Source organism: Xyrauchen texanus, chromosome 1 (genome assembly GCF_025860055.1).
Source record: "Xyrauchen texanus isolate HMW12.3.18 chromosome 1, RBS_HiC_50CHRs, whole genome shotgun sequence".
NCBI classification, from domain to species: Eukaryota; Metazoa; Chordata; class Actinopteri; order Cypriniformes; family Catostomidae; genus Xyrauchen; species Xyrauchen texanus.
In genome coordinates this window covers 59,914,003-59,926,502 of record NC_068276.1, presented here as the reverse complement: position 1 = coordinate 59,926,502, position 12,500 = coordinate 59,914,003, and the positions used below count along the sequence as shown (strand labels likewise).

The following is a 12,500-nucleotide window of genomic DNA, read 5'->3' as shown; positions in this document are numbered from 1 at the left end:
CAGATATGTTTGTTGCCATTTTGGCATTAAATGAAAATGCATAAATCTTTAAACAATGTTTTGGAGTGTATGCAAGACCTATTTTCAGCAGGTCAATCACAATCTGTGCATAACCCAGTAAGACAAGACAACAGTGTATGATAACATACTTCACAAATATAAAATGAATTTGAAAGAAAGAAAAACAAATGATAAAACAGATCTTGTTTCAAATATACATAAATGGAGAAGTTTCAGACCCTTACCCTTCCTGTCATATGAGCCTCATAATACCTTCACGTGGTATATTACAACATGTCGCCAATTATATACACCCACTATTATGTATGTAATCGCAGTACAACCAGAATTCACCAACTTAAAAATCTAAACGAACCTTCTCAAGGCGATGGATATTTCTCTTTTTATCTTGTAGTTTAGCTTTAGCATTTTATGTCAATATGAATACATCAGTTGCATTGTGGTGAATGCATAATGAGACTATTATGTCAGGGAGAGTCAAGAAAGAGCAATTAATCAACTCATAAAAACACAAACTCATCTTTTAACCTGGGATTGCAAATAGATTACAAAGCTAGTTTGTCAGGTGCAGTTAATAGTTTCAGCATTCACCACGTGCAGTTCAAGGTGCTAACATGCTACAGGGAGCGCAAGTCAATTTGTCATGCAGCCATTGCTTTACCATCCCATATAAAGTAGCTAGATAGAAGAACTTGTGATTGGCGCTTGCCGAAGGCGAGTGGTCGCCAGGGTGTTGCTAATGCGGTTGCTAAGTTGTTCAGAGTGGTTGCTAGAGTGTTCTATGTGGTTGCTAAGTCAAAAGTACCCACCATCAAGTCTATGATATTCTGGTCTCTAGATTTGGCTCGGTATCTTCTTTCAATGTAAGTCTATGGGATTGTTTCGCCCATTTCATCATCCGTCAAGTGCAAAGTTGTAACTCAGATCACTTAGAAAAGTATTAGCACGCCTCTCCTCAACCAGAATGTTTTGAGATATCATTTATGGGATGGGTAATTTTGCCAAAGTCAGTCAAATCCCTAACATTATTTATGAGCAATAACAATAGTGATGCTTGCCTGAGCATTAGATTAGAGAAACTACATCAAGTCGACCCTTTCAGCTTCAAATACCCTATGCAAATGAGGCCACGGGATAACTGCGGAAAGCTAATTACAGGGGTGTCGAGATAAAATAAAGAACAGCCTGATGTTGTACTTTGTTAGCGAAGAGAGGAAGAGATAATGACAAATAGAGATGAGATTAGAGCGTAGATTTGTGGTTGCCCTGAGGACAACTTAAACAGGAGAATTTGCTGGGACATTATTGCAAGTGCCCCATACATTAGCATAATTCAGCTTATCCATTAAAAAAACACTAAAGATGGCATAAATTCCTACAGCACTGATAATTTGTCCCATTAACTGTGCAATATTGCTTAATGTAAATGTCTGTTATTAATGGCTTGCGCTTAGCCAAACCCAGGAAGCTCATTCCACAAACTGTTTGACAAGTCACTACATGGCAAGTTAGACCTCATTTAGCAAGCAGACTTTCAAGAGACGTTCCTAAATTAACGGGTAAACTGTGCATCACATCAATAAATTGTGCTGTCTTATTTGTTTTTTTAAGGTCAATTATCGAATAGAGGTAGATTCAAGATTCTGTTTGCTCTACACAGAACTAAATGTTGACCAAAAAACTGTGCTTTGTAAATTACAACCATACTGACCACATTAGGTTCAACTGATTCAACCTGATTCACTGAATTAACCTGATCAAATTAGGTTCAACTGAATCAACCTGACCACATTAGGTTCAACTGAATCAACCTGACCACATTAGGTTCAACTAATTCAACCTGACCACATTAAGTTCAACTGATTCAACCTGATTCACTGAATCAACCTGACCACATTAGGTTCAACTGAATCAACCTGACCACATTAGTTTAAACTGAATCAACATGATTCACTGAATCAACCTGACCACATTAGGTTCAACTCAATAAACTTGACCACATTAGGTTCAACTGAATCAATCTGAATCACTGAATCAACCTGACCACATTAGGTTCAACTCAATAAACTTGACCACATTAGGTTCAACTGATTCAACCTGATTCACTGAATCAACCTGACCACATTAGTTTAAACTGAATCAACATGATTCACTGAATCAACCTGACTACATTAGGTTCAACTCAATAAACTTGACCACATTAGGTTCAACTGATTCAACCTGATTCACTGAATCAACCTGATCAAATTAGGTTCAACTGATTCAACCTGACCACATTAGGTTCAACTGATTCAACCTGACCACATTAGGTTCAACTGAATCAACCTGATTCACTGAATCAACCTGATCAAATTAGGTTCAACTGAATCAACCTGACCACATTAGGTTCAACTGATTCAACCTGACCACATTAGTTTAAACTGAATCAACATGATTCACTGAATCAACCTGACCACATTAGGTTCAACTTAATAAACTTGAACACATTAGGTTCAACTGAATCAATCTGAATCACTGAATCAGCCTGACCACATTAGGTTCAACTCAATAAACTTGACCACATTAGGTTCAACTGATTCAACCTGATTCACTGAATTAACCTGATCAAATTAGGTTCAACTGAATCAACCTGACCACATTAGGTTCAACTGAATCAACCTGATTCACTGAATTAACCTGATCAAATTAGGTTCAACTGAATCAACCTGACCACATTAGGTTCAACTGAATCAACCTGACCACATTAGGTTCAACTAATTCAACCTGACCACATTAAGTTCAACTGATTCAACCTGATTCACTGAATCAACCTGACCACATTAGGTTCAACTGAATCAACCTGACCACATTAGTTTAAACTGAATCAACATGATTCACTGAATCAACCTGACCACATTAGGTTCAACTCAATAAACTTGACCACATTAGGTTCAACTGAATCAATCTGAATCACTGAATCAACCTGACCACATTAGGTTCAACTCAATAAACTTGACCACATTAGGTTCAACTGATTCAACCTGATTCACTGAATCAACCTGACCACATTAGTTTAAACTGAATCAACATGATTCACTGAATCAACCTGACTACATTAGGTTCAACTCAATAAACTTGACCACATTAGGTTCAACTGATTCAACCTGATTCACTGAATCAACCTGATCAAATTAGGTTCAACTGATTCAACCTGACCACATTAGGTTCAACTGATTCAACCTGACCACATTAGGTTCAACTGATTCAACCTGACCACATTAGGTTCAACTGATTCAACCTGATCAAATTAGGTTCAACTGAATCAACCTGACCACATTAGGTTCAACCGATTCAACCTGACCACATTAGTTTAAACTGAATCAACATGATTCACTGAATCAACCTGACCACATTAGGTTCAACTTAATAAACTTGAACACATTAGGTTCAACTGAATCAATCTGAATCACTGAATCAGCCTGACCACATTAGGTTCAACTCAATAAACTTGACCACATTAGGTTCAACTGATTCAACCTGATTCAACCTGATTCACTGAATCAACCTGACCACATTAGGTTCAACTGAATCAACCTGACCACATTAGTTTAAACTGAATCAACATGATTCACTGAATCAACCTGACCACATTAGGTTCAACTTAATAAACTTGAACACATTAGGTTCAACTGAATCAATCTGAATCACTGAATCAGCCTGACCACATTAGGTTCAACTCAATAAACTTGACCACATTAGGTTCAACTGATTCAACCTGATTCACTGAATCAACCTGACCACATTAGTTTAAACTGAATCAACATGATTCACTGAATCAACCTGACTACATTAGGTTCAACTCAATAAACTTGACCACATTAGGTTCAACTGATTCAACCTTATTCACTGAATCAACCTGACCACATTAGGTTCAACTCAATAAACTTGACCACATTAGGTTCAACTGAATCAATCTGAATCACTGAATCAACCTGACCACATTAGGTTCAACTCAATAAACTTGACCACATTAGGTTCAACTGATTCAACCTGACCACATTAGTTTCAACTGAATCAACATGACCACATTAGGGTCAACTGAATCAACCTGACCATATTAGGTTCAACTGAATTGACATGATTCACTGAATCAACCTGACCACATTAGGTTCAACTGAATCAACATGATTCACTGAATCAACCTCACCACATTAGGTTCAACTGAATCAACATGATTCACTGAATCAACCTGACCACATTAGTTTAAACTGATTCAACCTGATTCACTGAATCAACCTCACCACATTAGGTTCAACTCAATAAACTTGACCACATTAGGTTCAACTGAATCAACATGATTCACTGAATCAACCTGACCACATTAGTTTAAACTGATTCAACCTGATTCACTGAATCAACCTCACCACATTAGGTTCAACTCAATAAACTTGACCACATTAGGTTCAACTGATTCAACCTGATTCACTGAATCAACCTGACCACATTAGGTTCAACTGAATCAATCTGAATCACTGAATCAACCTCACCACATTAGGTTCAACTCAATAAACTTGACCACATTAGGTTCAACTGATTCAACCTGATTCGCTGTATCAACCTGACCACATTAGGTTCAACTCAATAAACTTGACCACATTAGATTCAACTGAATCAATCTGAATCACTGAATCAACCTGACCACATTAGGTTCAACTCAATAAACTTGACCACATTAGGTTCAACTGATTCAACCTGACCACATTAGTTTCAACTGAATCAACATGACCACATTAGGGTCAACTGAATCAACCTGACCATATTAGGTTCAACTGAATCGACATGATTCACTGAATCAACCTGACCACATTAGGTTCAACTGAATCAACATGATTCACTGAATCAACCTCACCACATTAGGTTCAACTGAATCAACATGATTCACTGAATCAACCTGACCACATTAGTTTAAACTGATTCAACCTGATTCAATGAATCAACCTCACCACATTAGGTTCAACTCAATAAACTTGACCACATTAGGTTCAACTGATTCAACTTGATTCACTGAATCAACCTGACCACATTAGTTTAAACTGAATCAACATGATTCACTGAATCAACCTGACCACATTAGGTTCAACTCAATAAACTTGACCACATTAGATTCAACTGATTCAACCTGATTCGCTGAATCAACCTGACCACATTAGGTTCAACTCAATAAACTTGACCACATTAGGTTCAACTGATTCAACCTGATTCACTGAATCAACCTGACCACATTAGTTTAAACTGATTCAACCTGATTCACTGAATCAACCTGACCACATTAGGTTCAACTGATTCAACCTGATTCACTGAATCAACCTGACCACATTAGGTTCAACTCAATAAACTTGACCACATTAGGTTCAACTGATTCAACCTGACCACATTAGTTTCAACTGAATCAACATGACCACATTAGGGTCAACTGAATCAACCTGACCATATTAGGTTCAACTGAATCGACATGATTCACTGAATCAACCTGACCACATTAGGTTCAACTGATTCAACCTGATTCACTGAATCAACCTGACCACATTAGTTTAAACTGAATCAACATGATTCACTGAATCAACCTGACCACATTAGGTTGAACTCAATAAACTTGACCACATTAGGTTCAACTAAATCAATCTGAATCACTGAATCAACCTGACCACATTAGGTTCAACTCAATAAACTTGACCACATTAGATTCAACTGAATCAATCTGAATCACTGAATCAACCTGACCACATTAGGTTCAACTCAATAAACTTGACCACATTAGATTCAACTGAATCAATCTGAATCACTGAATCAACCTGACCACATTAGGTTCAACTCAATAAACTTGACCACATTAGATTCATCTGAATCAATCTGAATCACTGAATCAACCTGACCACATTAGGTTCAACTCAATAAACTTGACCACATTAGATTCAACTGAATCAATCTGAATCACTGAATCAACCTGACCACATTAGGTTCAACTCAATAAACTTGACCACATTAGGTTCAACTGATTCAACCTGACCACATTAGTTTCAACTGAATCAACATGACCACATTAGGGTCAACTGAATCAACCTGACCATATTAGGTTCAACTGAATCGACATGATTCACTGAATCAACCTGACCACATTAGGTTCAACTGAATCAACATGATTCACTGAATCAACCTGACCACATTAGGTTCAACTGAATCAACCTGATCTACTTAATCTACAAATATCTACTCAACACCAGCTTCAAACAGTTCTTATTTTATTTACCAGTGAGATTTACTCAAATTAACGTATAAATATGACAAACTTTTCTACTTAAGGCTTGATACACGATGACGCATTGTAAAGATAAAAAACAATGATAAATAATGTTGACCTATTTAGCTACAGCATACATTTTTGCATGTTTGCATGTAGAATTTACTCTATATTTTTGAGTTCACCCTTTAACTTTTTCAGTGTAGAAAGTACACTGTATACTTTTACTGTATGGAAAAGAGCAGCAGGAACACTTTTCAAAACTTAAAAAAAAAGGAAAAGAAGAAGAAGGAGGTCATACGGGTTTGGAGCGTCATGAAGGTGAATAAGTAATGAAAAATGTTTCATTATAACAAGACTGTTTAGTGAAGAAAATCCCAAGGGAGGCTGGTTAAAAAGAGAAGAACAAAAAATTAATAATTATTATTAAGAGATTATTGAGAGCAAAACATTTGCTTGTCTGTGAGATGGACAGACAATGAATGGAGGGATGTAAAGAGAGAACTGTACCTGCAGTATCAGCTTTCATCTCATGAGAATCTTTTATCTCCTATTGCCATGTCTGAGTGCAAAGCACAATCATGAACCAAAACCTTTGCACAGAGCACAACATAATTTGTGTTATATTAAAATAAAATATTGCTGTTTTGTCTGTATAGCTTTTCTAGTTTGCTTTAGTTTATTATGTGTCAGTTCGCCATGGTAACGGTACGACAGCAGCCAATCACTGAGCAGAATCAGGGCTAATGCAGTCACAGCCAAAGATTACTATACAGAAAACAATCTCCTGACTGCACCTGGCTCATTTGATTAGCAAATAAGCTCTGGCAAGAGCTCGCTGTGGTTTTGGTCTAAAGATGGACTGAGAATGCCATGGTAATGTCAGTTAGCCTATAACTTTTGTGTTTATAAACAGTGATGTCCTCAAGAAATATCAGAATTGGCAATGCAGCACTATAACAGTGTTAAAGTGTTCGGTAAGCTCAGGTTTAAATGGATAGTTCATTAAAAAAAAAAAAAAAAAAAAAAACTGTCATTATTATCTCACCCTCGTGTTGCTCTAAACCCGTATGACTTAACTTTTTCCCGTGGAACACACAAGATGTTAAGAAGAATGTTAGGGACTGACACCCTCAGTCACCATTCACTTACATGGAAAAAAGAATAGTGTCAACATTCTTCAAATCTCTCCTTTTGTGCTCCACGTGACACACATTTGACCACAGACGGTCCACAGCGCTGTTTTGGTTGCACAGGTAGGAAGGAGCAAGGAAAAGAAGTAGGATTTGGTGTTTGCGACCCCCAGCATTTGTACTCACCTTCAGGTCACGATGGACCACTCCCATCTGGTGGCAGTGGAGAACGGCCTCAAGGATCTGCTGAATGCAATGACTGCATGCAAACACCAGGGGGTGTGGGTTAGTGACGAGCACACACTCACTGTCTGTGCACAGCACCGAGAGCAAGGGAGCCTCCGCTCGGAGGTGATGCATAAGATTGAAATGGGCTACACTTTTTAAAGCTTTTGGTTTTAGTGTTGCATTTCAGGGTGGGCGACAGTTTGCCTTAAGTATTGGCGATGGAAAAAACACAGCCTTTTGATATTAAGAGCATATCTTGATATGTATGCATTTTCTCTAAAATAGTAAAACAAATGGCAAAGTACAAATCCACGGCAGTTAAAATGATCAAGCCTTGCTTTCTGTTGTTTTTCACTACTGTAAATGAACATAAAATGGCATAAATAAATAAAATAGTCTTCTCCTCTCTCGCCAGTGATATACGACATCATTTTGCTCGCTTTTGGCGCCCCCCGCTGGACATTTCACTGGATAACTGCAGCCAAATGTGAAATGCAGCACGTAAATTTTTAATTGCAAAAATATTTCGACTTGCAAATCAGTATCAATCGACATTGGACTGATTCGAGTGTTTATCGGACTTCTTGTGTGGAAGGAACGGACTCAATTATATTTAACTGATGTATTATGTAATTTATATATGCATTTAATTTAGCCTATATCGCCCAGCCCTACCATGTGGTATAAAAAGTGCGCACATACAGTATGTGTGCGTTAAATCATCAACATCGATTGCCCATCTATTGTCAACATCACCTCATAAGTCCAGCTCCCCAAATCTCAGTCCAGAAGTGGTGTTTGCTTCATGAGGGCGGCTGTGTGCTTGACCCACTGAAAACATTGTCCTCCGGGTTCCTGACACCCTTTGTGCATTTTTTCTTACAAAAAGGGAACAGTCACATTCATCAAAGACAATAACGAAACTCCTACAGAATCAAACGCACAGCCCCCCGGACTAGGCACATTCCTGGGTGCTACATGCATACGGTTTGAGCGCTGAGGTTATCGATTGTGTTTTTACCCCATCTCAGACCACCACCACACACACAGAGTGTGTAGCTGTGTTTTGAGGGATCGGGTGGGGGTGAGGAGGCTTCCACGATGGGAACAAGCTGTTTATTGGTTGTTTAGAGATCGGTGCCGGTGGGGTGGGGCTTTGAGCCTGTCGTACTAACCTTCAGATCTCGATGTACAATGCCATTTAGGTGACAATGATTAACACTCTCGAGAATCTGCTGTATGCAGTGACTGCGAGAGAGAGGGAGACACGGCGAGGATGCCAAAGAAGAGAGTTGAGCAAAGCACAGTCAGAACATGAAGACAGCTGACAAACAAACAGTGCACACAAGAAAGCAATGATGGATCAGTCGGAGCAAACACTGAACTCCGGTCAGTTCTAAGCTGTAGAAAATAATGTTTGATATGCAACTTTCTTTCTTTTTTTTTTGTATCACTGATACAAAAACAAACTCAAATTAAAGAGACAGTGCACCCAAATCATCATTTATTCATTTTTATTATCTGGTTCCAAACCCGTATGACTTTCTTGCTTGGAACTTACTAAGCGTGAGTCACCATTCCCTTTTAGTGTATATTTTTCCCATACAATAAAAGTGAATGGTGACTAAGGCGGAGTCATTCCACACATCTCATTTTGCGTTCCCCGAAAGAAAGTCACATGGGTTTGAAATAACATGGGGGTGTTGAAAGTAAATGATGACAAACCAAATGAAAGTAAATGATGACATTTAAATTTTGGGGTGAAATATTTAGTTAAGACAAGACAAGCCACCTCCAGAAAATAAGCAGACAAAGAAAATAATTTGAAGCAAACAAATCACCTAAAATAAGCACTGGAAGACACTGAAGACACTAAACGATTGAGGCTTTTAGGAATTTTTGGCTGTCCCTGGAGGTGGGGGGCGTCAGTGAGAGTGTGTGAGGCTGAAGGGAGGCGGTTAGGACATTTACATTTAGCAGACGCTTTTATCCAAAGCTTGACTTACAGTGCACTTATTACAGGGACAATCCCCCCGGAGCAAGCTGGAGTTAAGTGCCTTGCTCAAGGGCCCAACAGTGGCATCTTGGTGGTGCTGGGGCTTGAACCCCCAACCTTCTGGTCAGTAACCCTGAGCCTCAACCACTGAGCCACTGCCCCAGGTGGCTGCCCCTAGGAAGAGTGCTGAGGTGAGGGTGGCTGTCCCTGGAGGGGAGGGGGGGCGTCAGTGTAGTTAGGGTTAGGCCGAAGGGAGTGAGGGGCCCCGGATTGGAAGAGTGCTGTGGTGAGGGTGGCATAATGTTGAATACCACAAAAAAATTATTTTGACTTTTTCCTCGTTTTCTTTCAAATAAATGGAGGTTGCACTGAGGCCACATTATGCCACAAATGCTGTCGATTGAGCTGAACTTGCATCCAACCCAGAATATTCCTTTAAATTACATTGCAAACTGTGAGCACATTTACATGCACAGTGTTGGATTGATTTTGATTAAAAAAAGCATAACGTGAGGGGATCCTGGGTAGCTCAGCGAGTTTTGACGCTGACTATCACCCCTGGAGTTGTGAGTTCGATCCAGGGCGTGCTGAGTGACTCCAGTCAGGTCTCCTAAGCAACCAAATTGGCGCAGTTGCTAGGGAGGGTGGAGTCACATGGGGTAACCTCCTTGTGGTCGTGATTAGTGGTTCTCGCTCTCAATGGGGCGTGTGGTGAGTTGTGTGTGGATCGTGGAGAGCAGCATGAAGCCTCCACATGCTGTGAGTCTCCGCGGTGTCATGCACAACGAGACACGTGATAAGATGCGTGGATTGACGGTCTCAGAAGTGGAGGCATCTGAGACTTGTCCTCCGCCACCCGGATTCAGGGGAGTAACCGCACCACCACGAGGACCTGCTAAGTAGTGGGAATTGGGCGTTCCAAATTGGGGAGAAAGGGGGATAAAAAATAAATAAATAAACCGACAACGTGTGTGTGGTCTTGTAAACGCTTTATACGCCGTTCCTTCATTGGGGTAAGGTCGTAAACAGCTTAAGCAAAAAACGACATTTTGCCCATTACCCCATTTTCGAGTTGCATGTAAACACCTTTACTGGCGTTCTTAGCAGCTTATCCAATGCAGAGAATAACTCGATGATTTTAAATCTTATGTAAACATGTTTTTCTTGCATTGTATGATTTTTTGAGTTATCCAGCATATCGATATGTGTGTAAACGCACTTGGTGTTGTATACATATTGTATACGTTTATTCATTGATTTCTGTCTTCTGCCCTATCCAAAGGCACTGATACAGGTTTGATAGATGTCATGCATTACAGTATAGAGGATGCCACTCTAATAAGAGTGGGGTAAACAGAAGTTTGCATGCAAACACAAGCACTAACCTGGCATCAGCCTCACTGTAGTATTCTCTGGCAACAATATCTTCAAACAGTTCTCCTCCTGTGACTCTGAAAAAGTTCAGACACATCCGCAAGTCTTCTTTCAAACCTCAAACTCTTAAATAGCAAGTATGTGAAAAAAGTGCAAGAAAGTTGCAGTATCTTAGAAGAAAATAAAGCAGCGCTGTACGGCCTCTTAGACTCGTTTTATGAAGGAGTATAACTTGATATTAAAAATGCTCTTAGTGAGCATTTTTAGGCATCATGGGCATCGTAAAATGTTTATTTTTACATTACGATCAAATATAAACCTAGAATGCCACTTCGGATAAAAGCATCAACCAATAAAAGTAAGCGTAGCGCATTTATCCTTCACAGATCAGGCAATCTCATCCAGACAGAGCAGGGTGTTTAACAGCAGCAATTTAACAAGAATAAACGAAACACAGCACCTCTGTCTGCAGTTAAACTGTTAATATTAAAATGGCTAATGGTCAAAAATAGCTAACACCAAATGAGCTAAACTTTAGCTGTTCCTTGTTTTTAGTTGCATCACACTGAAACATTGCTAGGGTTATTATCACTAAGTCAAACTGTGCAAGTTCAGGAGAGACTCTGTAGTATTCTGTACACACAGATTGATCATTTTAGGGATTCACTTGATGCTATTGTTTGTACTAATGTGTGACAAAGAGGAGGGCGGGGCCGGCCCCCAATCGGGCCAATCAGTAGATCACTAGGATTTGGAAATTCACCAAAAATGAAAATTCTGTCTAATTTACTCCCCTGATGACTTTCTCAACACATGTCAGAACACAGTTAGGCTGAACGTTTAGGGGTGTCAGCCTCAGTCACCATTCACTTTCATGTATGGAAAAAGACACACCGTAGGTTAACGGTCATTTAGTTTGGAACAGCATAAGGGTGAATAAAAGATGACAGAATTTTCATTTTGGGTGAACATATCCTTTAAATGCAAAACAGACAGACTTTTGGACCCACAGTAAAAAAATTTAAATAATATTATTATATGATATGAAATTATATCATCTTCTTCTTTCAGCTGCTCCCGTTAGAGGTCGCAACAGCGGACCATCCGTGATCCGCATATTTGACGCAACCCCCATTGGTTGGAGGACTATGAAATTATATTATTATAGTTTATGATATTATATCAAAATATTATTCATGACAGCAAGTATTTATTCTGCCAGGTAAAATATTTCCTTAACGTAACTGCAGGTGGGTAAATGAAGTGACGCTCATTTTTCCTGATCTATTATGCGATTCACAAACACACAAAACACACACACACAACAACAACTTGAATAAACCAACGAAACAATGAACGTGATTTCAATTATAGAGTTCCAAGTCAATTTGATATTATATTTAAAAAAAGTAGAAATGTTGTAACTGCTTAAAAAAGACGAAACTAGTTTGTTTTAAAATATCAGTAATAT

At 39.0% G+C, this 12,500-nt stretch overlaps 1 protein-coding gene across 14 annotated transcripts in view; it reads right to left on the bottom strand.

The window, feature by feature from the left end:
* The window catches only part of LOC127657480 (calcium/calmodulin-dependent protein kinase type II delta 1 chain-like), a 79,586-nt gene that overhangs the window by 34,626 nt on the left and 32,460 nt on the right, over positions 1-12,500 (bottom strand). For 7 of the 14 annotated variants that reach the window (XM_052146406.1, XM_052146570.1, XM_052146820.1 and 4 more), the window contains exons 5-6: positions 11,041-11,106; positions 8,835-8,907 (exon numbers count right to left, since the gene is read on the bottom strand). In XM_052146406.1, coding sequence (XP_052002366.1) covers positions 8,835-8,907; positions 11,041-11,106 — 139 coding nt within the window. Of the gene's footprint in view, positions 1-7,617; positions 7,691-8,834; positions 8,908-11,040; positions 11,107-12,500 lie in introns of all 14 variants that reach the window. The other 7 variants (XM_052146324.1, XM_052146738.1, XM_052147064.1 and 4 more) reach the window with 1 other exon arrangement.